At 43.4% G+C, this 27,640-nt stretch overlaps 1 protein-coding gene and 1 long non-coding RNA gene across 2 annotated transcripts; one reads left to right on the forward strand and one right to left on the reverse strand.

Annotated features, from left to right (window-relative positions):
- Nucleotides 1-4,434: 4,434 nt before the first annotated feature.
- LOC127480779 (uncharacterized) lies at nt 4,435-8,794 on the forward strand. The gene is made up of 5 exons (XR_007908016.1): nt 4,435-4,954; nt 7,417-7,454; nt 7,541-7,603; nt 8,443-8,494; nt 8,673-8,794. It is a non-coding gene; the product is annotated as an uncharacterized LOC127480779 (long non-coding RNA).
- UNC119 (unc-119 lipid binding chaperone) lies at nt 8,338-27,583 on the reverse strand. The gene is made up of 5 exons (XM_051809275.1): nt 27,205-27,583; nt 17,244-17,357; nt 16,223-16,325; nt 14,980-15,152; nt 8,338-13,950 (listed from the first exon to the last, which is right to left on the reverse strand). Exons 1-5 carry the CDS (start codon nt 27,566-27,568, stop codon nt 13,838-13,840), a joined length of 867 nt encoding a protein of 288 aa, XP_051665235.1. The 5' UTR covers nt 27,569-27,583; the 3' UTR covers nt 8,338-13,837.
- Between the last annotated feature and the right edge of the window lie 57 nt (nt 27,584-27,640).

The raw sequence follows: 27,640 nt of genomic DNA on the forward strand, positions 1-27,640 counted from the left end.
CAAGTGATGCAATCTAAACCCAAAGCGATCTGGAGCAGGAACGTTCTGAAGAAAACAGTCTAGAAGCCAAAAAAATATCAGTGTCTTGAATGGCAGGATTCCCAGAGAAGCTGTGGCTGCCCCATCCCTGGGGATGGGTTGGACAGGGCTTGGAGCAACCTGGCCTAGTGGAAGGTGTCCCTGCCCGTGGCAGGGGGTGGAACGAGATGATTTTTAAGGTCCCTTCCAACCCAACCCATTCTGTGATTCCATGATCTCCAATCACAGACTATGTTAATTCAAACTGAAACAAGGAGGTCAAGATTTGAGTCAGATTGAGTCATTTACACTCTGGAAAAGCAGGGGAGGAATTACCAAGGACAGAAGAGAGAGATGGAATTGCTAAAATATAGACATGCGGGTTTAATTAGCCGCTGTCCCGCAGCCAGGTGGGAGCACTGCCCGCTCAGACCGATGCCAAACCCAGGTCCAAATCTACACCCTCAGCTGTGCCTACTAGCCCAGACTTAAAATCAGATTAGGGGCAGACGGATAAAGACGACTTAGGAAGAGCACATGTGATGCAGCTTTGTAATCCCTCACGCAACTACCAAGAAATCCCCACTTGACTCGAGCTCCTCTTCCTTGGCCTCCTGCAAAGAGAATACGCAGTTGAAGAAACACAGTCAGGTTGGCCAAGCTGGTCCATGAAAAAAAACAACCAAAAACAGCAGGATGAGAGTTATACAAACACACTAGAGCTGGGGAATCAGTTCTTGACCATCCTAACATTTAGGTAAAGAGATAAGGAAAAAACGAAGTATCCCATGTCAAAATAAATGTGAATATTAAGTGATAAACTTAAAGCACACAGTAAGTGTAAAGCTGCTAAACAGTATTTATATGTATATAAACCACTATGTATATATATAGTGTTTTATATATAGTATTATATACACTATATATGTGTATTATAAACAGCATATTAAAATACTATATAATACAGTGAATATGTATATAACACTATATAGAGTGCATATATATAACACTATATATGTAACAGTATATATATAATACTATATATACAGCACATATATATATACATACACACTGTGTTATATATATAATATATAATATATAATATATAATATATAATATATAATATATAATATATAATATATAATATATAATATATAATATATAATATATAATATATAATATATAATATATTCAGCGTAATTTAAGGATTACCAACTTAAAAATAAATACCAAGTATAAACTGTAAGAGGGATAATATTATCCTAGGTACCTTTTTTTTTTAAAAGGAGCATCAAATAAATATTCATCCTAATACAGGATGCCCTGTGCTCAGGCAGTGGTTTTGTACCCCTGGGGCCCTGCAGCACACAGCTACTATGATGCCTTAAAATATGTCAACATCACCCTTAAGCCAAAAATAATAATAATAATAATAACTGGTAAATAAGGTTCTCTACAAATATTTGACTGTTCACAGTAGATCTGGCTTGCACTGAGGGGTTGGTTTCCTTGGCTCTGTGTGTTTTTTAAGCTCTGACTTCCTTAAACAGAAGGCTCCACTGGTGCACCAAGACCCCCCAGAGCTGGGCAGGACCACCCAGACCCTCTCAGACTCCTCAAACTCAGTTACACAACTTCAGCCAACAGCCATGCTGATGCCAGAGGGAATTCTGCACTCCACAACCTACACCTTCCAAGACTTTTCTGGATAAGACTGTGTCCATTTAGAAGCCTTTCACTGCAAACACCAAACAGTTGTGACACAGATCGACATTTTCAGAACCCTGAGGGAGCGAGATGCTCAGTTCTCAATGACTTTCAATCACTATTTGAATCAAATTCTTGTTAAACCCTTTTTAAACTCCTTATAGAAACCCCTCCCAAGTAGCACACAATGAACCACACCATGGCCAATGTATAGAACAATACAGGCCTTTGCAAGATATTCCCATCAGAATTAACAACATTCCCAATGTTTTGTATTTGGCAGAGGGAGACAACAAGAAAATGCACGAGAACACACCAGATGAAGAGCACTGGGATAGTTCATTGCTCCAAAAACATGGCAAAATTGTAATAAAATATTTATGATTACAGCAAATGCATGGCACGTGAAAAAAAATCCATCAAAACTGACAGTGTGAATCTGGACAACACGTTATCAAGCTGAGATAAATATCTGCTAAAGGAATTCCAGACTTGCAGATTCTAAAGCAAGAAAAGCTAAACTCCTTTTTCCATGTTAAAGATTTATAATTTATGGGCATAGCAACTCATCCATGATTTGTTAATTCTTGTGTGTCACTCATATCCTTTACAGCCTGTGATTGACAGGCATGGCCATTCCCTCAGAGGCACCAATATGTTCCACACTTGTGACCACACACATGATCACAAGCTGGAAGGGGAGGAAGAAACAGAGGAGAAATCTAGAGTGTCAGATGGCATTTTATATTTTTCTTGCTGATAAGGCTCTGAAGAATGATCAGACTGTGATGACTTTTATTAGAAAAGAGGCATGTTTAAAACAAACAAACAAGATTGCAAGTTATTGAATAATATAAATTGTCTGGGTTTGTGTTTCCCTTCCTGCTCCACTCCAGGCTCCTACATCTGGAATTTTATTGTCTTGCTTCAGTTTAGCATTAGTAGCTTAGGTAGGGACAAAAAAACCCAAAACACTGAAATATGGGTCCATGAGGAAAGAGTTATACTATACATTACAATTCTGGAATGATTATTAAAAAAAAAAAAAAAAGGAGAAAGCTAACAAATACATTAATTGATCTACTTTTATTTTATATACAAGAATAACCCTCATCTTGTGCAATCCTTATTTTTTACTTTTAAAATAACTTTTGACAGATTGATAGCACATCTTCTGAGAGCTCCTAGAGCTGGTGACACCTTACTTTGTACCTACCATAAAATAAGTATTTTGCACACACTGCAAATCTATTTCAGACACATTTGCATTAAATTCCATTTTAAGTAGCACTCTGAAAACAGAGGGAGAAAGGAAGGAAAGAATGAAGTTTTCCCAGTCCAAGGCTAATGGTGTTTGCTTAATCAGCCTCTTCTAAACACATTATGCAAACCTGTCTAGGAGAAAAAAATAACCTTAAGTCTAATTACCATAAAAATATCTTATTACCAAATAGAAGAAAGTGCTCACTGCTGCCCTCTCCAACATATGATTAGGAAAAATTTGCATTCTAAAGTTTAGGATTTATTAATTTAACCTTTTTTTTATTACATGTTTAATTTAAACTTCAAAAAATTCAAATAACAGTTTATATTGGAACACTGTTTTGAAGCTCTTTTCTCTTGTCATGAGCCCAAATTGACCATTACAAGACTTCTGGCTAAAGTAAACATTTCTGCCTCCCCTGTTTTCCTGTTCTTGTTATACAACCATCACCCCTGAACATTCATTTGCTTTTGTTGAGACAGTTCTCAGACCCGTTCATCTCTCTGCTCAGTCTTTCACGCCCCTGGCACAGCACTGAGCTACTTAAACCCAACAGTGATTAACAGGAATTATGGCACAGATAAACCACTAAACATCACATCAGTTTTACTTTGCATCTCTAACTTCGTACACAAAGCTTGAAAAGTGCAACTGACTTATTGGCACTTTCACATAAGTCTAAATTACTGTCTGGAACAAATATTTGGATTCCAGAATTTAGTTTACCAGGACTGCTGCTCCATTTTTACACTTCAGACATCCAGATCTGTGTATAAATGTTTGTGTTTAGACTATTAAACATCGAAAACAAAAACACTTCATGTAATGTAAGCTTTTTCTGACCCACTAATCCATTTCTAGTCTAACACAAACAAACCCAAAACACTCTGTAGTGTCTGGTTCACCATGCATTCCCTCCCTACAATGACGTAACAGGAAGCTTTAATGAAGCATTTCCCATGCGTGGTCACAGCACAAATTTAATGTAGAACTACTAAAATAAGGAATGGTGGAATTAGTTCACAGAACAAAATTTAAATGCAGTCTGTTTAGAAGCAGAAAAGTACCTTTTTTTTTTTTTTTGGTTCAAAGAGACAAACAGGCACAAAGAATATTTGTTTGCATGGAAAATACTGAAATTACTGAAAATTATCAGCATGTGGGATTTATTTCCCTAGGGGCTCTCATTCAGCTAGTACATGAAAAATCTCACGTACCAGATATCAATGTAACAAATGTTAACAGGACTATGAACTGCAAGATCCCAGCAAACAGCCACCAACATGACACCATCTCCCTCACAGGGGTGAGCAACTTCAGCATTTTATAATGATGATTTTTTTGCCTTTTGCTATCACAGAATCACATAATGCTTTGGATTGGAAGGGACCTTAAAGACCATCTCATTACAACACCTTCCACCAGGCCAAGTTGCTCCAAGCCCTGTCCAACCTGGCCTTGGACACTTTCAGGGATGGAGCAGCCACAGCTTCTCTGGGCAACCTGTGCCAGGGCCTCACCACCCTCACAGGGAAGAATTTCTTCCTCATATCTAATCTAACCCTGCCCTCTCTCAGTTTGGAGCCATTTCCCCTTGTCCTGTCACTCCAGGCCCTTGTCCAAATCCCGTCCCCAGCTCTCTTGTTGCTCCCTTAGGTACTGAAAGGCCACAGTAAGTTCACCCCAGAGCCATTTTGCTGCTCAGATGAACGGAAGAATCCTGCTCTGAATCGATCCAGTTTTGACCTGGGTAGAGAAGAGGCCCAGTTGAAACCATTAAAGATTTATTCCTGACAGAACCAATTAGGCCTGGCTGAGCAGCAAAGACCTTAATTAGTCACATGACTCAAATTCCTTACTCATGCAATTGGCACCAGGAAATTAATTACAGCAGCAGCAGCCCAGGCAGGGCGGATGGATTGTTACTGCCATGAGGGGATGCACCAAGACCCACTGAGAGCTCAGGTAGAAGCACATCAGTCACAAAAACACCAAGGAAGGGAATTCACATCATTTGGATGAACAAAGAATTCAAGATCTTTCTCCTCAGGAAGCAACTGAATAATTTAATTTTAACCACATGAATAAGCCCAACGTGTTTGGGCCTGTTGGAGGCACCAGGCCTAAAGGATTACTTAAGGCATTAATTATATTTACCCTTCCCTCTAGACCAACTTTAAAACATAAAAAAAAAAAAAAAAAAAAAAAAGATGGAAAAAATATTTTGTACCAGTTAATCTAAGGAGAAAACTGTGATGCTTATTTGGCATTAAAAGCAAAAAAAAAAGTGCAGATTTTTGCTTTGGCTGGAAATTATCTTTCTCATTTTAACATATCTTACAGAAATTTAAACATTGGCTGAAATAATAGTTCTTAAAGTTATCTGAGTGGTAACAGTTGTGCTTGTGTTTCCTCCAAACATCTTGCCAGCCAACCACAGGAAGCATATCCATGTGTTTGTCAGCTGCAAAGAACACTTCTGCACTGTTATTTCAAATTTACGTTGTGACCAATGCCAGCTGATGAATTCCAGTGGGGGAACATCCTTTAAATGTGAGATCTCAGTGCTAAGAGAGTCTTGTGTGTCTGGGGCAGAGAGTTTGATTCCTCTGAACTTACTTACTCAGGTCTCTGCACACACTTTAATTTTAGGGGTTATAGTGAACCCTCTGTTCTCCTGACTTATGAACCTGTACAGACATCAAAGCAGTCAGCAGGCTTAATTAGACACTTAATTATAGATCAGGGTGGTAAGGAATGCATTTGGGAAATAAAAACATGATTTTCAAAGCCAGTTGAATGCCAGTGTGGAGAGTAACATTAGCAGAACGATGGTGCACAGTGCCCTTCACATCATTCATAAAAACAGGGTTTGGGGTTGAGCTTTGGTTTTGGTGGTTGGGAGTTTTTTAACTAAAAAGAGGTTCTAGATAGTTCTAGCTTTCAGGTCTGGCACATTAGCACCTTTCATAGGTGAAACAGGGTTTGTACACCCACTTCTCCACTTGGCTGCGTGGGCAAGGAAATGCACTTTACCAGTTTGAGATTCTACAGAAAGCTTTACCCCTGACTGCCAGATGTTTCCCTTTCCCAAGCTTTTCTACACCAGTTTTTGCCTTTCCTTCACTGGATAAACAAAAGCTACACACACTTCTATAGCCAAGGAAGTGCAAGAAGTAGAGCTGTGAGCATAACTGTGCCAGCAAAAACAGTAAAACTAGCAAATCCCAATAATTTGTTATCTGGAATAACTGTTTTATAGATAAAATAGAAAGATTATAAAATATGTACAGAATTATAAAATGGTTTGGGTTGGAAGGAACCTTAAAGTTCATCTCATTCCATCCCCTGCCATGGGCAGGGACACCTTCCACTAGACCAGGTTGCTCCAACACCCATCCAACCTGGCCTTGGAGACTTCCAGGGATGAGGCAGCCACAGCTTCTCTGGGCAACCTGTACCAGAGCCTCACCACCCTCACTGGGAAGAATTTCTTCCTTATATTAATCTATCCAGTTTGCTATTCCCCTTTTCTGATTCATCCTGTCATCCCACAGGAAGAACTGAAGATGTTTAGAACTCTTCTCTCCCATCTGTGTTATCTTCCTTTCATAAAGTAAATTTAATTATGTGTTTTCTCTATTGCTGTTTGGAACTTCCCTGTTTTTATTTCTTGCTACTTTCATATGCAGCTTCATTAACATGGTTTACGCCCTCCCCTAGAATAATTAAATTATTTTTAAATAACACAGGCCTTTGTTATTTAAGGTCCCATGTCAGTTTTCAAAATAATGGCTGGGAATCATCCAACTGCAATTATGCTCTACCTACCTAAATTCTCTTTGTAGTTTTAATTAAAATACATTATCCAGTATGATTTCACCTCCTATTTTAAGTTCTTGTACAGCACTGGTTAAAGAAAAAAAAATTATCTCTGTAAAGCAATTACTCCTTTTTGTGGACTTAAATAGGGAGAATAAATACTTTCGGTTTATCCTAGCATGCAATGAGAGACTTCAGTAATCTCTAAAATAAGATACATTGTCTCTACAGGGAAAAATTGAGGAACTTGGAGTACTTTTATCACTGAGAAGTGTTCTTCCTACAAGTAAGAAATGTTAAGGGAAAGCAAATTACAGAGAGATGAATGCCCTTGAACAATGACAAATAAAACAGAAACATGGGGTGAACACTTAAGATTTGCCACAATAACTAAGCAAATGCCATAAGAAATAAGAATCTGAGGAAAAGCAGAGAACATCTCCAGGATGATTAGGCATATTTATTAATAAATGAGGCTGACATACCAGCTAAAGAGGGGGGAAAGAAAAAAAAAAGAAAAAGCATTGGTAATGTAGTATATTTTTGGCAGACATTTAACACTGAGGAGTTTCCACAGGAATAAAATTTGGATTTTTTTTTTTAAGGTTCTTTTCAATCTCAGAAGATTTCTAATCAAGTCCAGGTAATTATACTTGAGCATGAAAATCAGAGAGCTTAACCTGCCTTATTAGATTTACCAGCACTGATTTTGCTCTCTCTTCTCTTTAGGTATTCAGTGAAATCAGCATCAAGAATTCTAAGAAAATAGACCTGATGTTTCCAGTTGTTCAGGTAATTCCGAGAGGAAGTTTAATCAGCAGATAACATCTCACCACAGAGAACAGGTACAGGCAAAGCCTCTGATTTGGGAGAGCTTGTAAGAGAACTGATGTCAGACTCAAAGTGTATCTTCAGCTGAAAAAGTCACATTCCAAACCTGTGCTCAGGTATCCACCTCATCGCAGAGCTCAGTCCAAGTGTTTCATGCAGCTCCAAGTAATAATCCAAAAGGTAAAGCTTTGGATTAATACATTTCTTCCTCAAATTTCAGCACACACTGCGGGATCCTGTGTTATTAAGGAGTCCCCAGTAATCCTGTGGAATCAAAATTAATTATAGAAGATGTTTTCAAACAAAAACATTCTACTTCTTTTCCTCTGAGAGTTGGTAAATTGTTCTGCTCACAGAGAAATACAGAGATATTCCCAGGAATTTCTGACTGAAATATCAAAGCCATCAAGGTGGAATTACCCCAGTACACCTCATTACAGCCTGAGCAGCTGGTTCCATTAATGTAATCAATATTAATTTCTTTTAATTACACCCCAAGATATTTTCCCAATCTGAAAGCTGAATCCCATTTAAACACTTTTAATGTGATGGTTTTACATAACAACCCAAACCACTGCAGAGTTTTCCCCGTGTTTACAACCACCAAAAAGTGAAGCTGGTTACATACATTTGCACAAAGCTGGACTTCAGATATTGATGGAAGGGATCTGAAATGAAAGTGTGAATGTTTTTCGTGTGCTAATATAAATAATTAAACAAAACAGACAATCACCCTCATTTCTAGGATCAATAATTTATTTCTTTTTTTTTTTTTTTTTACATTTTGCAATTTGTTACAGGAGAAGAAACACTTGCTAACGGATGTGACATGTTTTTGAACCATTTTCCAAGGTAATGGAAAAAGTTAAGCATATTCCCTAGTATGCACATGGATGACTAAGCTGCCAATATGAAATCAATTTAAGCAAGTGCAGTCCCTATTTAATCCTTGTATAAATTAATTTTAGGACTCTCCTTCTCCTACAGGAAGACTAAATTGTAGCATCTAATTTTTTTTTTTATCCTGAAGTCTCAATCTTTGCTCTCTCTACATATCTATCTGCAATAAGTCAGTTTAGGGACTGAAGCCAAAGCCACAGAAGTGGATTCCGTGCCAAGGTTCCTTTTATTCCTGGTGAACTACTCAGTTCCCTACTGTCCCAAAGGGAAGCAAAAGACTCCCAGTTTTCTGAAAACCAGATTCTCTGCACGACAGTGCATTGCATTGCCACAGGATGGGCCACAGTGGATGTTCTCCTAGCAAACAAATCAGGTAACTAACAAGTACAAAGAATTAGAAATTAACTTGGTAAAAATGCTTCTAACATTTTCCCAGTGGTGTATTAACTAGAATCCTACTTTCATTCCACAAAAAATAGATATATTTTTTTATAAATACATTTTAATACAGACAACTCTGCTGCTATGCCAAAAAAAGTCAATGTCACATTCAAACAGGTTTGCTGGGTGTATTAAGATACAAGCAGACATCACAGCAGGCATGAACACAGGGCTTGGAGGGAGGCTACAGACACACAAACACCATTTCACCCGCTGGGTCACACTGACCAGTGACATAGAAAACAACTGAGCTGCAGCGTTGAGACCTAGAGCATCACACTCTCCAAATACTTCAAATATTTCCATGTATAGAAAATGATACGAACTGTGAATGACATTTAATGTTAGTATTGAAGCACTTCTATAAATTTAGGTAGTGCTTATGCTGGGGGTATAGAGAAGAACCACGAAATGAGGCTCCCAGCTGACTCAGACTCAAGAGAAAACTCATTTACACCTACCATGGCCTTGAATCTCTTGGGTCCAAATAGCTGAAATTAATTCTTTTCCTGTCCTTGTCCCCCTCTCCCCTCATTTTTTCCCCCCCACAAAGAGTCAATGCACATAAATCTGCCCAGCTTTTGTGCCATACATACACATTTCTATTTGCTCCCCCACACCCCTATTAACAATAGCAATCATCTCTATAGTTTCCTTCCTAACCAGATCTAATTAAAATGGAGCTGTTAACCATCTTTTGCAGGTTATGAATAATTAATACAGCATTTTTATAATACTTATTAAGTATAGCTGTTGGATATTAGCATTTTCTTACCTTAAATAGCCCCCCATCTTTGCATGACTAAGAGTTCTCTATAATTTTTGTTATGAAGATTGGAATTTATTTTTTATGGGTCGATATGTAGCACTATTTCTCAATATACTTTAACAGTCTTTTCTCAAACTGAAGGTATTTGGAAGTTGGTAGCCTGCATGTTTCACACACAGCCAGCCATCACTGTGACACTCTACACAGGATTTTGGAATGAAACTCAAACAGAGGACAGAGATGGAAAATAGAGCATCTTACTGACTTGCTCAAAAACAAGACACACAGAGAGACTGTGAGCAAGAACTAAACCCCAACACATTGTTTTCAAACCTACAGAGACCTCCTACATTAAATAAAATAAATAAATAAATTCTTCGGAGTCAGGGAGAGTGGATCATTCAGTTATTTCATAAATGTCACCACAGAGAGGATAATTCACAGAAACAATTTTGGCTTTTGCCACAAAAAGTTTCTAGAATTTAAACCACAGTTGATGTGTTAATTTTAAAAATAAATTGTTCTCTTCCTGCCACGGAAGTGTGAATAAATAGAGCATGCAGCATGGCAGCTCACCACCAATGTATTACTGCTGCTTTTCTTAAAAAAAACTGACATTTCAAGGGATCCAAGGCTGACAAAGTGAAAAAAATGTGTTGAGTTATAATTTCCTTGAAAGAACGTGTTGAGCTATAATTTCCCTGTCTCTCAGAAAAATTCTGTCACTATTAGCACTCACAGAGACTTAGTTTCTTTTTCCAAGATTAAGTCACTCTGTAAAGCACACACATAATCCCATTTTATGACAGGAAACAGCCAGGCATTATTAGCAGATAATCTTGGTTAGCTCTTAGATGTTTTCTTTCACTTTCGGAAAGTCACATCCTGAATTGCCAGGCTGGCTTGTTAAAATAGAGCTGTAGTGCTAATTAAAGCAACGTTTAAAATGGGCCCAAGGAAGAAAATAAAAGAATTCTTTTTTTTCCAGAGCCATTACTTGGCGATTTCGCAATGAAATTCCAAAGTAAACCCCAAATAATTAATATTAAAATACCAAATAATTAACTAGACCAGGAGATTAACAAATTCTTCTGTGAACAATGCTGCTAAGATTTAATTTTTCAACCGGTTTATAGTAAGAATCAACTGCCAATTTAAGGGGAAAAAATGTGGGTTTCACTTTACAGCTTATCTGATTCCCACAAGTTTGTAAAGACTGTGGATGCAGATGACCTTAAAGAAATGCTAACAAGGCGTTTCCAAGTAAAACAGGGAGATAACAGTGATAACTGCTCCAGTGGAACACAGAAAAAAAGCACCTTCATTACGCTTCCCACAGAAAGTTTTGTTATTTGTCATGGCTTAAGAATCAGGATTTGTTATTTGTAGCAAACTCTGGGGACTTGTTTTAAAACAAGTAAAATTCCTCCAACTTTACCTAAAGCTACAATAGGTTGAAATTAATTTTATTGAAAATGTCCAATGTTTGTTTCTGGTTTAAAATATTCCTAATGATACTAGACGACAAATTGACTCAGTAAAGTATCTCCTATATGATTCACACCAAATTTTCTGTTAGCCTGGAATTACTGCCCATGGAATCTGAATTACCAGATTTCAGGAGATCAGCAGCAGATAATTCAAACTGTTGTGTTTAACCTCAAACCTACCCTAAAACACAGTGTCAGTAAGTCCATCCAACAACACACTGCCCTCTTGGGGACAGGGTGATTTTCTCGTGGTTCTTTTATAAGGGGCATGTCTACCACTCAAGTTTCCGTTGACTACAGTAATATTTTTATGGAATTATTTTGGTTTTGAAGTCCAAAACCTTAAAAGGAGCAGAACATGACTATTGCAGGTGGCAACAATGTGCTGTACAGAGAGGAAACTCTGTACAATGACCCAAGGGTCCACACCAAAGCACAGCTAATCTCACCAAGACATACTGAGATGTATATTTCCATATTAAATATATGGCTGGTTATTCTGGGCAAGTACCATTCCTAACAGTCTCTTAAAAATCCTATGCACAGAAGTGACTATTATGAACAGCAGGTGAAAAATACCACCAAAAAACCTCTGTGCAGGGTGCTAATTATAAACACACATACTCTCTTCTGTCTCTAAGTCAACATATTTTCTCCTTCAAGAGTTGAAACAAAATTCAGAAATACTTAAACTTGCAAAATGTCATTGTATATATGGCTAGTTTAACAGCCTTGATGCAAAAAGAAAAGGGGGAGGAGGAATGACAAAATTTTTGAAACTATTTTCACCTTTAGTAATTATTGTGCTGTAAAATCAATGTTCAGTAGCTCAGAGCATTATACAAATAAGGAGAAAATTCTTTGTATCTCTCAAACAGATCAGTCAGCCATAGGCTAGCTGTATGATTTAATACAGTAGAGACAAAAAATAGTGATAAATACAAGTCTCATTGTGATAAGAATTACTACAACTACTAGTTGTGTAAAATCAGTGAATTTTATATACTTTTGTAGCTACCAAGCTTAATAAAAACTCTGTGCTGTAACCTAAACTCACTGTGTTTTCTTTAGAAAACTGAATCCTCTCTCAGAATTCAAGAAAGCCATGCCAAATACAACCTGTGACACATTTAACAGTGACCACAACCCCAGCAAGAGCACAAAAACCTCCCTGTTCTTGGGCAGATGGCTACATTTGGAACCATTTGTAGTCCTGTCTGACGTAGGCTGCGACTAAAAAGATGCTCAGCACAACTGGAAATGGTATTTTATAAAAATTATTACAATCACACCTATCCGAGGCTAACATAGAATGTTCCACTTCAACTCACAGAATTAGACATGGAGACATCAAGTATTTATAGAAATATCTACAAACTTCAACTGCCTTTTTTTTTTTTTTAAAGTATCAGTGAACTGACTTTTAGAGTAGGGGTTTCATGACAACAGCCTACCCCATACTGGTTTATTCTTGGTGTTGCTACTTCTTGGGCAAAATTGGTCTTAAACTTCTTCCAGACTCTGAAGAGAGAGCTCTTGCTAAATTTTTTTCCTGTGTCTTTAAGTTGTACGTTATTAGACTGTTTCACCTGTACTAATTATCGATGTGAAACATTTTTAACAAAGGGAAAGCACTGTCATAACATTCTTTAAATGCAGATACAAATAGAAAATTGAAAATTCCACATACTCCAGCTGCCATAGACAAATGAAAGTGTTGCTCTAACAAGCAGTGCTGAAGCCCTTATCTTGGTATTGAGCAGAGATGAAAAAAAAAACAGACATGGAAATGTGTAGCATGAATAGGCTGAATGTTAGCTATGTGAAAATGTTAAATAAAGCTAAAATCCTTCCATTTTTCCTGATTATTCTGCAAAACCTGAAATGAATGGAAGGTACTTACAGAGGTTCATAGACCCACAATGCTAATTTACCTTCATCTGAAATGTGAAAGGACAGTACCCAATTAAAACGGCTCTGTCATTAAACTACCGGTCTTCATTGTGAGTTTCGGCATTTCCAGGATTAAACAGAACATTAAATAGAAGGACCAAAACTAAAGGATGAAATACTTATGGAGAGAGCCAATCTAAAGATGAAACTTGCCGTTGTGAGATGCTATGCTTGACATTTTTGACGGGATGGACAAGTTAAATTGGCCTTTGAAGCACTGACAAAGAGAAGCAACCAACCAAACCTCTGTCTCTGCATCCATCCACTCACGTGGTTTCTCTGATTACATTCTTTGGGAAAGCAATCATGTCCTAAAAGATACTTGAGGGCGAGAACACAAATTCACAGAATTAGGGCAAAATCCCCCAGGTCCCACAAGGCCATTTTCCAAGCAGACACTTAAAGAACTTAGGGAATTGGTATCCAAAGATCATTCAGCCTAAAGTTCTGAAGAACTGGGTCTGCTTCAAAGCTCAAAAGAGATGAGACCGGCAAATTTAGTCATGAAACTCCTACTGTGGCAAAGAGTCCTTGGTTTTGTGGATCCTTGTCCAGTTGACACTGCAGGCAGCAGAACTGAAGGTGTTGGTATCCCTGACGACTTCCATAGGAAAGGGGAGGCCAGCGCGGCCCATCCTGCGCTCAAGGTCCTCCACTGTATGAATAATCTGCCTTGTTGTGCATCACGAGCTTGTTGTCTACAAAGTAGAAACTGTCCGACTGTGTCTCGTAGGGATGAAGGATCATCTCTCGAACTGCAGGGGGTAAAAAAGGACAAAACAAGCAAAATTAACAGTCACACTGCAGATATGTTCAGGAAACACGGGGTTTCAGGCAGGTTTCGCAGCGTCGCTCAGACAGCAGCAAACCCTTCAGGTGAAAAACCCAAATGGGAACCAACCCAAACTATTTGCTGACAGTATCTTTAAGACAACTCAAACATAATCACGGAATCATAGAACCATGGAATCATTTATGTTGGAAAAGCCTTCTAAGATCATGAAGTCCAACCACTAACCCAGCACTGCCATGTTCACCACTGAACCACGTCCCCAAGTGCCACATTCAGACATTTTTTTGAACATTTTCAGGGATGAAAAATGTTCATAATCCAAATACATCAAGGCACCATAAAAAGGCAACTGCTCCACCTAACCTCAAAATGAGATCACGCTACAGTTTCCAGGGTTTATTTTGCTGGGTTTTTTTTAAAAGAAAACCATGATTAACAGTGAAGTCAAAAGAAATTTGCTCTGGTCTGATAATAAGCAGGCCGCAAGTGTCTCACTGTATTTTCTACAGACTGTAATATTAGTGCTGACATACACAATTAGGGGTTGTAAAGAATAAGATCACACAGATTTAGTGCTTGTGCTGTTGTGTCTTGGGAGAGAAGAGAGACAATAAAAGTTATGTTCATACTAAAACCTCTCAAGCTCTCAATATAGCACATCAAACATTAAACCAGAACATAACATTTAAGTCATCCATTTATTGGATGCCTTTTTAATCCCATTTTTTGGTTGTTTTATAACACAATTATCTTTTTCTCTCGGATATGAAGCTTTCTTTTTACAAATTAAAAAAAACACACTAAAAAAGCAACTCTGGTGGGTGATGGGATGCAAGCTACCAAAAAACAAAATCAGTGTTAACACGGATCTAAAAGTATGATTTATTCTACCCAACATACTCTTTTTATGACAGCTTTTAAAAAAGGGTTCCCCCAAACCACCTCAGATGAACACCACAGTGTGATAACCCAGAAATGAAAGCGAGCTTACTGAGATCCTCCGAGAGCTGGGGGAATTCATAGATGTGCTCACAAGTGTTTTTACTGCTGGGGATGCAGAAGCCAAATTCAAAATCAAAGCTTTTCAGCAGCTGATCGCGGAAGTAGTGCCTCTCAATCATACGGAAATTATTAATGGGTTTGTCCCCTACTGTGAATTCCACCCTGAAAAAGAAGGGTGAGATTGATGTGAGCTTTCTTGCCTAAATAAGATTTGCGCCATTCCCGAAAGGTAGAAGAGAGCTCTGAAAAAAAAAAAAAAAGCTAAAGATACAAATCCACGTCACTAACTAAATTATCATTTCCTCTTTTCATTAAAGCCTTCTACAGGGACACAAACACAGCATTTCAAACCATAGTTTATACTATATTTTCCTTCTTTTTACTCAAAATAGAAACAAGTAAGACAATTCTTTAGGTGTCAGATTTTGTGGTGGTTTACTGAAGGATGCAAGCAGCACTGCCAGACACGGCAAAGGTCAAACATGACCTCATCATTTCACATGTATCTGTGGATCGATGTTTTTTGGGGAGTGCAGTGTGGAAGCTGAAGACAAATCTTCTGAAGCTGGCAGGAGCCTCTGACAAATAAACTTATAATGCACAGAAAAGAGCTGGAATATAAAATCACGGAATGGTTTGGGTGGGAAAGGACCTTAAAGACCATATAATTCCAACCCCCCCTGCCATGGGCAGGGACACCTTCCACTAGACCAGGTTGCTCCAATTCCCATCCAACCTGGCCTTGAACACTTCAAGGGATGGGGCAGCCACAGCTTCTCTGGATAACCTGTGCCAGGGCCTCATCACTCTCACAGGGAAGAATTTCTTCCCAGTATCCCATTTAACCCTGCCCTCTGTCAGTGTGAAGCCATTTCCCCTTGTCCTGTCACTCCAGGCCCTTGTCCAAAGTCCCCCTCCAGCTCTCTTGGGAACCCCTTTAGGCATGGCAAAGTGCTCTAAGGTCTCTCCAGGGCCTTCTCTTCTCTGGACACTCTTCCCACCTTATTTTGCCCCTTTTAGCATCAATCTCTTTGACACCATTCCTGAGGTAAACAAACAAGCCACAGGGATGGAGAAAGCGAGGCATCCGGCAAAGAGACCTGGAGACCCTCACGACAACAAAAGATCCCTATTACATCAACTTCCTGACAGGATTGAAATGGAAGAGGCATTTTCTCTAGGATTTCAGTTGCTTCCTGTGCTAGAACAGGCAGCAGAGGGGAGTTACTCACGTGGCTCCCACTTGCCGCAGCCTGAGAAAGGCCGGGGTGAACTGATAGCGAACGAAGCGTCCGGCGTTGGGGTCCACGTCCTTCCTGTCATTGTGCTCACGCTCTGGAAAAGGGCAAAGCAAACCCTGTCAGAGTCATCTCAGAAACAGAAACCCGGCGAAAATACTCGTGATCACGTTATCGAGTAACATAAGCCAGGAAACCACCCTGAGGAAGCCTGATGGTGAGCTCACCCTCCTCCTGTCCTGAGGCATCCACTGCTGGTCACTTGGAGATGGAGTACTGGAAGATGGACCTTTAGTTTGAGTCACTGCTCACCTTCTGAAGTGATTCACTGCTCCTACCTCAGATCACGACTGCAGAGTGACTCTGAACAAGCCATCTCCCCTTAGCATGTCTGGTTTGCTACCCATAAGCTACAGAAAACTTCCTCTCATCTGCAGGAAGGTGGGGAAGGGTTGTAAGAGCATAATCAGGAAAAAAACAGTTGCCCTGGGTTTTTATTGCCACCGGCAACAGGTAACACTTGGATGGTTACAAGCACCATCTAAAAATTCAGGAAAAAAAAAAAAAAAAGAAAATTTTCAGTTTGTCTAATTTGCCCAATTGACAAAGTTTCTCCCTTTTGGAAATATCATTTTCCTGGGTCCTTATTGAAAGATGTTAAATTAACAGCAAAACTATTCACGGGGGGGGCACAAGCTGATAAACAGCCAAGAAACAACCACACGGTGATCTCCTGCTCCTCCTCCTCTGCTTCTGTTTACAACATCCATCTGTCCTTTCCCATCACAGATGGCAACCGTGAGAGCACAGCAGCAGTGAGCTCTGCTCACCGTGCTGGTACAAAGAGACACCTGAAAAACATTTCTGCTGCAAGCTGGGACTCCAGCCCTCCTGCAGTCAAGAGCATCTCCTGTTTTTGGGAAATGTACAGAGCAAAAGGAGTGGGAAAAGGCAAAGGGAAGCAGACATCAGCATGTGTTTGTTCATGAAAATGTTATTTTGTGTGTGCACTCACCTGAAGCTGCTGGCTTGGTGATTTCAAACAAGACTGTGCCAGACTCCATGTCCCGGATTTTAAACCTGGTGAAGTCTATCTTGTAAACATTTTCCTCTGGAGTGCACAAATAATCTGCAGAGGAAAAAAAATTTGAATGAAGGCTGCCCTGAAACACCAGAAATTTCTAGCTGTTCTCTGGAGGCCACACAAGCAGTGAGAGCAGCCCAAATGCATCCCCACTACTGCCCATTTTAATTCAAAACTGACGTCTCTGAAGAGTCTAATTTCTGAATGCCCTACTCGGACAGGACAGGGAAAAGGCCTCTCTCCCCCATAGACCCAGAGGTCATCACCTTTTCCCAACCCTCTGCCAGCAACTTCTGCACCCATTTACTCCCAGGGTACTCAGACTAGTCAGCACCTCCATCAAATCCCAGCCTTTCCAATGTAAGAGGCTTTGCCTGTTTTAAAAACTGCCCTGTGGCAGAATGCAAGTGCTAAGCAGCTTTGGGAGCACTAAGCCGACTGCACTTAACTGGAACAGGAGTGTCCTCCCTTGTGTCACCTCCCTTCTCCAGCCCTCTGCAGACAAAGGGTGGCCTCTGCTCTCCACTGATACTCATTCCACATAAGGACTTGTTTTCCTCAGCACTGAAAATGGCATTGAAGCCTTTCCCTGTATTAGGAAACAGGGAGCAGAGCCCATCCCCACTTCCAGCAGAGTCAGTGTCTTTGGGAGAAAATCATTACAGAATCATGTAGTTGTTGAGGTTGAAAAAGCCCTCTAAGGTCACCAAATCCAACCATTAACCCAGCCATGTCCACCACTAAACCATGTCCCCAACTGCTACATCCACATGACTTTTGAACACTTCCAATGATGAGGATTCCACTACTAAACCCCCATGGATTTAGCCTTCAGCCTTGATGTGCCCTGAGCCAGCTCCTGGCATGGGAATCAGCCTCCTCCCTGGGGAAGGAGCAGTGGTGCTTCATTTCCACTGCACATACAGCACAGATTGAAAATAGCTCCAATAACTTACTTTATCCTGACAAACCTAAATAAATGCTGTATGTAGACAAGTCAGGTCAGCTTTCAAACAGCTGCACATCTGCTTGATGTAGGAGACGGGTTTTGGAGGTTCCAAGGTGAAAATAACACTTTAACATTCTAATTCTTAGCACTTTCTCAGTTACTAATTCCTGCTGTTAATCTGAGCTAATCACTTATTTCTGTCTGCTTTCCTATTTCTGAAATTCAAATACATCCATCCACCTTAGGCTTAGTCACTGACTACATAAAAACAAGATACAAGTGCCCAGAGCTCAGATCTGCCCATGACAATCCAACTTCAGCACAGGTATAACAAATCCTGGACTGCTCTGAGCGACTGCTCCTGGGCTGCTGAGCATGAACATTTTCCTAGAAGCCTTTTATTCCTTCCAAATGTCCATAACTTGGGGAACTCTCCAAGTACACTCAGTACAAGGAACAGAGGTGTTAAATGTCCTCTCTGGACAGTTTTACTGCTCGCCAACATCCCCATATGGCGAATGCTCAAAAGAATGCCCAGAGAAGTTACGGATGCCCCATCCCTGAAAGTGTTCAAAGCCAGGTTGGATGGGGCTTGGAGCAACCTGGTCCAGTGGGAGGTGTCCCTGCCCATGGCACAGGGGTGGAACGAGATGACCTTTAAGGTCCCTTCCAACCCAAACCACTCTGAGATTCTACAATTCTATAAATGGGCTTTAAGAGAGAGGACAGTGTTCAAAGCATCCCTGGCATTTGGCAGGGATTTTCCCTTCCCTATCAACACAGCACAAGGAAAAACTAACACCAGCACCCACACTATCAGGCAAAACAAGCTAAAAGCTCAACTTTTCTACTACCACAAGAAAACACCAGGCTGGTTTTTGGCCAAATAGTCCAAGAACTGCACAGAATTGTCTTTTCTGTCTTTACCAGTAGCCAAGAAGACGGGACAGACATTTAAACCAAGCCCTTGCCTTAAGCTCTGATGTTTAGCATTCCTCAGGGAGATGTCCTGCAATTACACTGTGATTGTAGGCTCTGACACATCAGCCACCCAAATTCTTAACCCGTCCCACAACTTCCCAGCTCTGGGCAGCCACATGCAAAATACAAATTGATGGAAGCAGGCACAGCTTCCCACAGTCCAGCTTTGCCTCCCTGGGCCCATGGCCACAGGCTGCTTCCTGGGAAGGCGAGGGGCTGTACAGAAGAGGGGGCAGTCGCCTGGGAGCCCGGGACACCTTCCCTAGAGCACGCGGGCAAATCTGAAGCCACGTTTGTCTGCAAGTTAATTATTAAGTGTTTTTACTCCTGCAGAATTCCTGCCCATCCAGCACCATGGCAACAGCTTTATCCCCCTCCTTGGCAGCAGCGTTGCTGCAGTAACAGTGTCCATGACTCATCTGGAGCAGAGAAGAGCCAAGCAGAGCCTCCAAAGAAGAGTAAACCCCGGGTAGAATCCCCACCAGGCTCTTGCTCATTGATGTTTGCACCCCTACACTGCATTTTCCAACTCTTTTTGCCCCGAAAATATTTTTAAAAACCTTTTTTTTTTTTTTTTTTTTTTAAAATCAACATGTCAGGATACAACTGGATGACATCCGGGAAGCTCAGCTGCCAGAATACTGCAATCAAGTGTTTTTTCCTCCCCTGGCAGTGCCCAGTCTCCTAGAAGGGAAAAAAAAACAGAGGAATATCTATTCCTCTCAGTCTGTATTATATTTGTTTCTGCTATTCCTGTTCAAAAATCAATCAAAGTAGCCACGTGCTGGTTTTTTCCCCACACACAACAAGAGCCTGCGGCTACACTGGAAGGTCTTATTGGGAATGGGCTGTTTGCAATTGGCAGATCCTTCTGCTTAGCTGAGCACTGTCAGATTTGCTAATCTCATCCCATACTTATTTTTAAATTACTGTAGGGCCCAGTTGCCCACACTTTCGTGACTCACTTAAATGTATCATTTGCTTTCCTTATCCTAATTCACCATGGCCACAATTTGGGGAAAGAAGACAGCATCCATGGTTATTTTAGTTAGGCATGAGGCAGCTCAAACCCCTGTGGAGGGGATCGTTACAAGAACGGTGGGTTGGTTCCTCAGGACAGAATATTTCCTCATTTCTTCCACTTCCCCTGGAGCAGGTTGTGTTGTTTCCCTACCAATAACCAAATAATCATGGTATGTTCCTGACCAAGTACTCACCTGATTTAGGGATGACAGAGCACGCTCTGAGCAAGGGATAAAGGGACAGACACAGCAGCACTGCCCTAGGAAACCCATCAGATTGGCTTTTGTCTCAAAGTACCCACTGCAAAAGCAGGTCACAAAAGAGGAGCATTTCCTACTCCTTCTTCAAGTCCAGGGAATTGCCGTATCCCAGACCTCCATCCCCAAACTCTTCCTGGAAATCATTCACCAAGTTGAACTTGATCTCAAAGGAAACAGCAAAGCCTTGAAACCTGCCCAAGCCTGGCATTAGCAGCCACTTCTCACTCACACATCACTACTCCTGCTGGTGCCTCTCCAGCTTCTTTCCCATAATCTCTGGATCCTGCCCAAAGATCTGCAACTCCCCACTATTAGAGATGGTTTTTATCTTAATACCTACCGTGGTTTTGAAAAGTTTGGATCACAACTAACAACACCATGGTGGTCTGAGGAAGCAGCAGAGGTGATTGACTTCCTGAGCCTGGCTCGATGAGTTCCTTCATGAATTCTCCTACTCCCTTCAGAGGAAAAAATTATTCCAAAACCACCCCAAACAGTTCAGAGGACTCTAGCTTTTTTCTCAGACCCAGTGGGTGCTCCTTCCCTATTCCAGTTCTGAGGTGGTATCTCCACTGCCTAATCCAGAGAGGAGCCAGTTCTCATCCAGGAAACCCTCCTTCCATCCCAAATCCAACCAAAATTCCAAACTAAACCAGCAAAACAGCCTAGACAATGCCAGCAGGCACTGCCTGTGAACATTGGCACATCCTGAACCCTGGTGCATATTTCTAGGCATGTATTTTAACAGCTGGTGTTACAGAGGAGCACAAAAGGTGAGGGATAACACAGGGCTAGATAATACAAAAAGAAAGCTAACAAAGGCACTTTCTCCTCTGGCCTTCTTCCTATTGTTCCAGTTACCCAATGGATAAGATTAGGTGTTTGATCCTCATCAGAGAAAGCTAAAAATCAATCCTATATTTTCAAATTTCCTTTGCAACCACCCCACTAGGCACGTTTTATCAAGAGGAGTTTATGGGCAATAGGGTTCACACTCCTTGTTGTGCTCTTTTCAAGATCCCTTCTCCTTCTCTGCAATCAGGAGAAAGCACGTGTCCCCTCTCACAGACACCATGGATATTTCTGTGGTGCTCATCAGAGTCTAAGCCCAGATTGGGCAGCTCCTATTTTAAGACCTCAAGAGCCCACAAAGGAAAGCAGAGTGCACCTGGGGTAAGAAAGAACTCAAAATCTGGTCTTGAAAATGGATGTAAACCAGGAGATGCTGTACAAGAGACTGATGGAAGGGTCGTGACTTGAAACAGGAATTTCTCTCCCCAACCCAGGCAACAACAAGAATTTAGGGAATGAATGAGAAGGCTCCCGCAGCTATGCAGGTCTATTTCTTAACATGCATTAACCAACAAGGTCAGGAGCTATTTTGAAGACAACTCCCAAGACCTAAGCCAGGTATAAGGCAAAGACAACTGCAGAGGAATTGCCAGGAGCTGGAGATTAGGAGATTATCAGATTGAAGAGTCTCAGAAGGAAGCGAGCAAAAATAGCCCGAACCCCGTGAAGATGCCAAGCAGTGACGCAGGACACAGTGCAGGACCTCGAGGGGAAGGCAGGGCAGGTTCCAGGTGGTGTTGACACACCTGTCCAGACGACAGGAGGTCAATTAAAGAAAAAAATAAACTACTTCCTTGTCCTTTACCTTAGCAGTTCAAGTCCTGTAAAACTAAGCCATCCAGGATCCAGAATCCACTCCATTTCTAGAGCCATGGGGTTTGGTAACCAAAGCCTGGGGGTGTTACATGGGGAGGGAGGCAGCTGCCTTCCCATCTAGCTCTGGAATTAGGCTGCTGCGATGCCCCAGAGGAAAAATCCTGCACTAGAAGGATCCCACAGGGGTTTTTCCACAGAAGCACATCTACTGACCAACACTGTGAACAAAGCAGAGGGGTGCAGCCCAGCAGGCTCTGAGCTGGGGCACTTTCCAAGGTCCCCAGAGCCCCTCAAGTGCTGAGTTCTACTGCACAGCTCACCAGGCTCTGCTTTTTATGGCAGCCTGCTCATTTCTTTTTTTTTCCTTTCTTTTTTTTTTAGCTAGAGCTTTCCAGACTTCACCCTCTCACAATTAATTTGATCACAGCCCTGCAGGCCTTGTTAAGGAAAGATGGAGCTGTTCTTCCCCCACCTCCAAAGCATCCAAACACTTTTTCCTGCCCCCTTTTCAAGCTGATTGCACTCAAAGTCTGAAACCATGTGCACAACATTAACAAAATCAGCTATTTTTGCTCTTACACAGGGCTGAGCCAAAGCCATCCAGTTCTGCCCAGACTCCCCTGGTGGATGCCAGAGTTTCCCTCTTACCTTTGCCATTTCCACCAGGGATGGCCCAAACCCACGACCCTGGCAGAAGGAGGAATCCTGTGACACACACACACCATGTGTGCTGCCCCTGAGAATCTTAACAGCCCATATTGTATTGTGAGACTTCCAAAAACACCCTTCATCTACACAACACCCCAAGCCACGCAGCATCACACAGCCTTGGAAAGGTTCACAGCCTATGTGGGGGTGCTGAGGGAAGAGTCATGGAGAGAGCAGCTTGGCACAGCTCTGGGATATCACTCTGAGACAAGAAATCAGCACATCAAAACACATCAACACATCACAGCCCTGGACAAGTCAGAACAGTGATTCATTAACATCCTCACAAACACCCGCAGCTCGTCAGAGCTCCTAATAAAATACATTCTCCCAATTAACTGGGGAGGGAAGTCATGGTCCAGGAGCGGCTTTGAAGATTGATTCATGCACATCTGCCTCACATTCCTGTTAATGCCTCTCTCCCTGTGTACCCTCCTGGTCCTTGCTTACCCAAACCCTATGGCTTTAAAACTGGATTTGATCCTGGCTGGTTCAGCTTTACAGGACTTGAACTGCTGAGGCAGAGGGCAGGGAAATGGTTTATTTAGCTTTTTGGTTATTTGACTACAGGGAAACTGGTATGAAAGTCACACAGGAAAGGTCTACTCTGCTCAACCCACTGAGGCAGCCAAGGCTGGCCTTTAGCTAAAGCTGCCTAGAGAAGTCTCAAAGAAATCCCCAATGACAGCTCGAGGAAGAGATTACTTTCAGAAATGATTATGTACGTGTTCCTTATTTAAAAATAAGGTTTGTTTTGAAATTGTTTCCAAGTATATAATCCATTATTTAACCCCTTGGTTCACTAAAATAAAATCAGCTTTAGAATAAAACCTAAAATGCACGATTTAATCCTGTACTACAGACAAAGTGTGCAGGTGATAAGCAGGGCAGCCTCAGAGGATAGAGCTTGTCTTTTGTTACGTATCTGACTTCCCTGATCCTCTGGTTGCTTCAGTAATTAATTACAATTTGAACTGAGCTCTGCCCCACTCCTTTACTAATCTTAAATTAATCACGTCATAAGGCTTTTCCGCTTTTTCTGACCACAGTTGTGTGAGCGAGTAACAAATCTTGCTAATTGCAAAGGAAATGCTCCACTCGCCTTACACCTGATCCAGCTGGAGCAGCGCCAGAGCCAGCCCAGCCAAAAGGCCCAGATATCCCAGGGCAGCATCCCAGATCTGTCAGGCTGGACCCCCCACATACCCAGAAATGTGACGGGCCTGGAGATGCTGGAGAATTTAATATTGAAAGGACATAGCATATGCAGGGCAGTTTGCACAACTCCTCCTTTAAGCTTATTAGAGGCACGTTAAGAGCAGAGCCCAGCTGGCTCCCCTGGCTGCCCACAGACTGGGTGCCCTGCCACAGAGCCACATCCTGCATCACCACCCTCCCAGCCCCAGCCATCTCACATTTGGTCATTTGTCAGCTGTACCTAGTGAAAAAGGAAAGACCAGCTGTGCTTCCTGATGAAAAGATTATTAGGAAGAAATTCTTCCCTGTGAGAGTGGTGAGGAACTGGCACAGGTTGTCCAGAGAAGCTGTGGCTGCCCCATCCCTGGAAGTCTCCAAGGCCAGGTTGCATGGGGCTAGGAGCAACCTGGTCTAGTGGAAGGTGTCCCCAGGGCAGGGGGTTGGAATGAGATGGTCTTTAAAGTCCCTTCCAACCCAAACCATTCTGTGCTGTAGCTAGCATTCCACCTCCCCTCACACAGGCTGGCAGGCCTTTCAGAAACACACAGGCTACTCATGGCGTAAGCATCCTTAAAACACATGTTCCTGTGGTACCAAGCCCTCCTGAAGCAATGTTAAAACATGTCCAGGCCACCCCAGGACCCTGGGCAGGACACATCTTAACTACACAGTCCCTTGACAGCGCGAGCTGCCGTGCCACTGGCCCATGAGTTTGGATAAAGATGGATTATCCCCTATCTGGAAAAAGAGAGGACACCCAGGGCACCAGGACATTTCTGCCGCAGCCCCACCAACAACTCCTCCTTCAACTTCAAACTGTGTGAAGCACCACAATTTTGGGCATCAAAGCCAGAATTGTTGCAACAGGGTGTGGTGTCTGCTCCGACTCAGCATCTCCAAGGGGAGAGGTTGGGCCTGGGGCAGCCATGAGCTCTCTCACAGCCAGTCCTTCCTCTTCCCTGCTGCTCAGAGCAGAAGAGTGGAACAGTTTCACACTGGTATTTTTGGCCATCTGTTTTTAAGAGCGTGGAAATGAGAAAAGGTCACAAAATGCCCCAAATAATCATTAGGTGTTAAAGACCTGAAAAATATTCTGGTATCTTTGCTCCCTGTTAAACCCACCAGGTGGAAAAGTGAGCTTGAGAAGGGGAGCTGCAAAGCATTCCCAGGTGATAAGATACCATATGCTCAACGCAGATGTGTTGTTTACCTGTATCCCCAAATCCACATGGAGGATTTCAGGTGCAGTTTGCTGGCTTCCATGTACTCAGTAGGACAGAAAGCATTTCCCCTGGGAACCATGGGACATCCTCACAGTGCCTGGCTGTTGTTTGACATGACCCATCTGCACCCCTGCACTACCCTGGTACCAGCAACTCTCACAGCAGGAGGGGAACAAAACATTTTCATGCATTTCACACCTTCCCTGTGCTCCAGAGCGTGCTTCCCCAGGGTTGGAAGATGCAGAAAACAACCACCTCTGCTCCCAGCCTGGCTCAGAAGTCAGGTTGACCAGATCAGCCTTCCCTGTGCCCTGGGAATGCAGATGCTTACCAAGAGCCATGCACCATGCACACTGATGCCACATGAGGTCTGCACACCCCAGGAGCAAGGGTGCAGGGTGGCCCTGTCCTCTCCAGACAGCACTGATGAGGGCAGGGACACACAGGCTGCCATGAAGTGAGCACACAGCGTTTAACACAGCTTGGATTCACCATCCAACAGCAGCACCTCCAGGGATGCTGGCAGGATGCTTCAGTGCCTGCTGCATGGCTCTCCCTGCTACAGGCAGGGGATTTCTAGGCCTGGGCAGTGAATCACGCTGCTGCAGCCCAGCACAGCAGCTTGGCTTGGAGAAGGGGACCCAAGGACCCCACAGCACCAGCAGCCCCTCTCTCAGAGGGGCCTCTGCAACCCCTTCCTGAGGGCTGACACCACGTCCCCTCCCATCCTGCTCACACACGCAGCCCCACAGGGCTGCCTGCACGCACCAGCACCCACAGCCACATCCTTCCTCTCTGGGGCTTGTCACACCCCACAGTCCTGGCCTGTGACACAAAACCAGCTCTGACACCACATCACAGAGTGCTGTGAGACACAGGGGAGCATGGCCAGACCCCCAGCCCCCTCCTCCTGCTCAACCTGCCACTACTGAGAGACAACCTAAAGGTCCCAGGACATGCAAAAAGGTCTTTTTGGGGCACCAGGGCAAATTGTCCCTGGGCATCACCAAGACCAGGCTGACCTCAGGCACATGTGTTACTATGGAATGGGTTCTGTTGAAAGGGACTTTAAAGATGTAGTTCCAACTCCCTGCCATGGGCAGGGACACCTTCCACTAGACCAGGTTGCTCCAAGCTCCATCCAATCTAGCCTTGAACACTTCCAGGGATGGGGCAGCCACAGCTTCTCTGGACAACCTGTGCCAGTTCCTCACCACTCTCACAGGGAAGAATTTCTCCCTAATATCTAAACCTGCCTTCTGTCACTATGAAGCCATTCCCCCTCGTCCTGGTCTTCCCCCAGCCCTGCATGCTGCTACCCCGGCAGGTCCATGGCAGCAGACAGTCCCAACTGAGCTGTTCTGCCAAGCACAACAGACCCTCCAGTCACACACTCCCACCCACCAGCCCCCAGGATGCTCTTAAGACCAGAGGTACTACACTGGGGAGGGAGATCCTGGAGGAGGGGGGCTGAAGGATGGCCTGCAGTGAAGCCCCCCATGCTGTAGCCAGGGATCCAGCCTGCTCCACTGCTGCGAGCACAGGGTGGGGGGGCTTCACTTAGGGCACAGACACAAGAAAGGGGTGATGGGGAGAGCAGCGAGGAGCATCGACCTACGACTAGAGCTGAGGGACCGCATCCCTGGGGTTGCATCCCCAGCTCCGGGCATCCCTGGTCCTCCGGTGGTACTCAGATCCCCGGCACAGACCCTTTCCCCTGCATCCCCAACTCCTTGTCCCCAGGGGAGAGGGGGACCGGCTCCCCCTTTCCCCCTGGGGTTAATTAACCCCCTCGCCAGCCCCACGGGGACACGGTCCCCATCCCCTGCACAGCCCTCGGCTCTCCGGTACAGCTCCCCCCCCGCTCCATCCCCGGTACGCACCGCTGGTGACCCGCTGCAGCCCCAGCACGTCGTCGGGCCCGATGAGCGCCTTTCGGCCCAGCTCCTCCTCGGTCCTCGCCGCCGCCGCCGCCCCGGCCCCGCCGCTCTTCTTCACCTTCATGGCCCCGCCGCCGCCGCCGGTGTGAGCGGCCCCGGCCCCGGCCCCGCTGCGCGCCGCCGCACCGGGAGGGGCATCGCCATCACCGCCCCCGGCCCGCCCCCGCCGGCACAGCGCCGCCCGGGCCGCGGGAAGGCGGGGGGAAAGGAGGGGAAAGGGGCAACGCAGCCCCGCTCGCTGCTCCCAGGGGCTCAGGAGGGCTTCTGTTGGAGAAGGTGCCGCTCCCCCACGCCAGCGCCCCTGCATGGGGGGGAGCAGCCCCCCAGGAACGCGGGTGTGGTGAGGACAGACCCCCCCCGCCTGCCGCGGAGAGCGCAG

This window comes from Manacus candei, unplaced genomic scaffold (genome assembly GCF_025592945.1).
Source record: "Manacus candei isolate 608988 ecotype Guabito, Panama unplaced genomic scaffold, ASM2559294v1 h1tg000076l, whole genome shotgun sequence".
Taxonomy (NCBI): domain Eukaryota; kingdom Metazoa; phylum Chordata; class Aves; order Passeriformes; family Pipridae; genus Manacus; species Manacus candei.

What these genes read in the sequence shown, in the direction of transcription:
- UNC119 (XM_051809275.1), bottom strand. Translation starts at nt 27,568, where the DNA reads ATGCAGGGGCGCTGGCGTGGGGGAGCGGCACCTTCTCCAACAGAAGCC. An exon ending in CACCAAGCCAGCAGCTTCAG is followed by an intron (nt 16,326 to 17,243) that starts GTGAGTGCACAC and finishes GCCCTTTTCCAG; the next exon opens with AGCGTGAGCACAATGACAGG. An exon ending in CTGCGGCAAGTGGGAGCCAC is followed by an intron (nt 15,153 to 16,222) that starts GTGAGTAACTCC and finishes CTTCTTTTTCAG; the next exon opens with GGTGGAATTCACAGTAGGGG.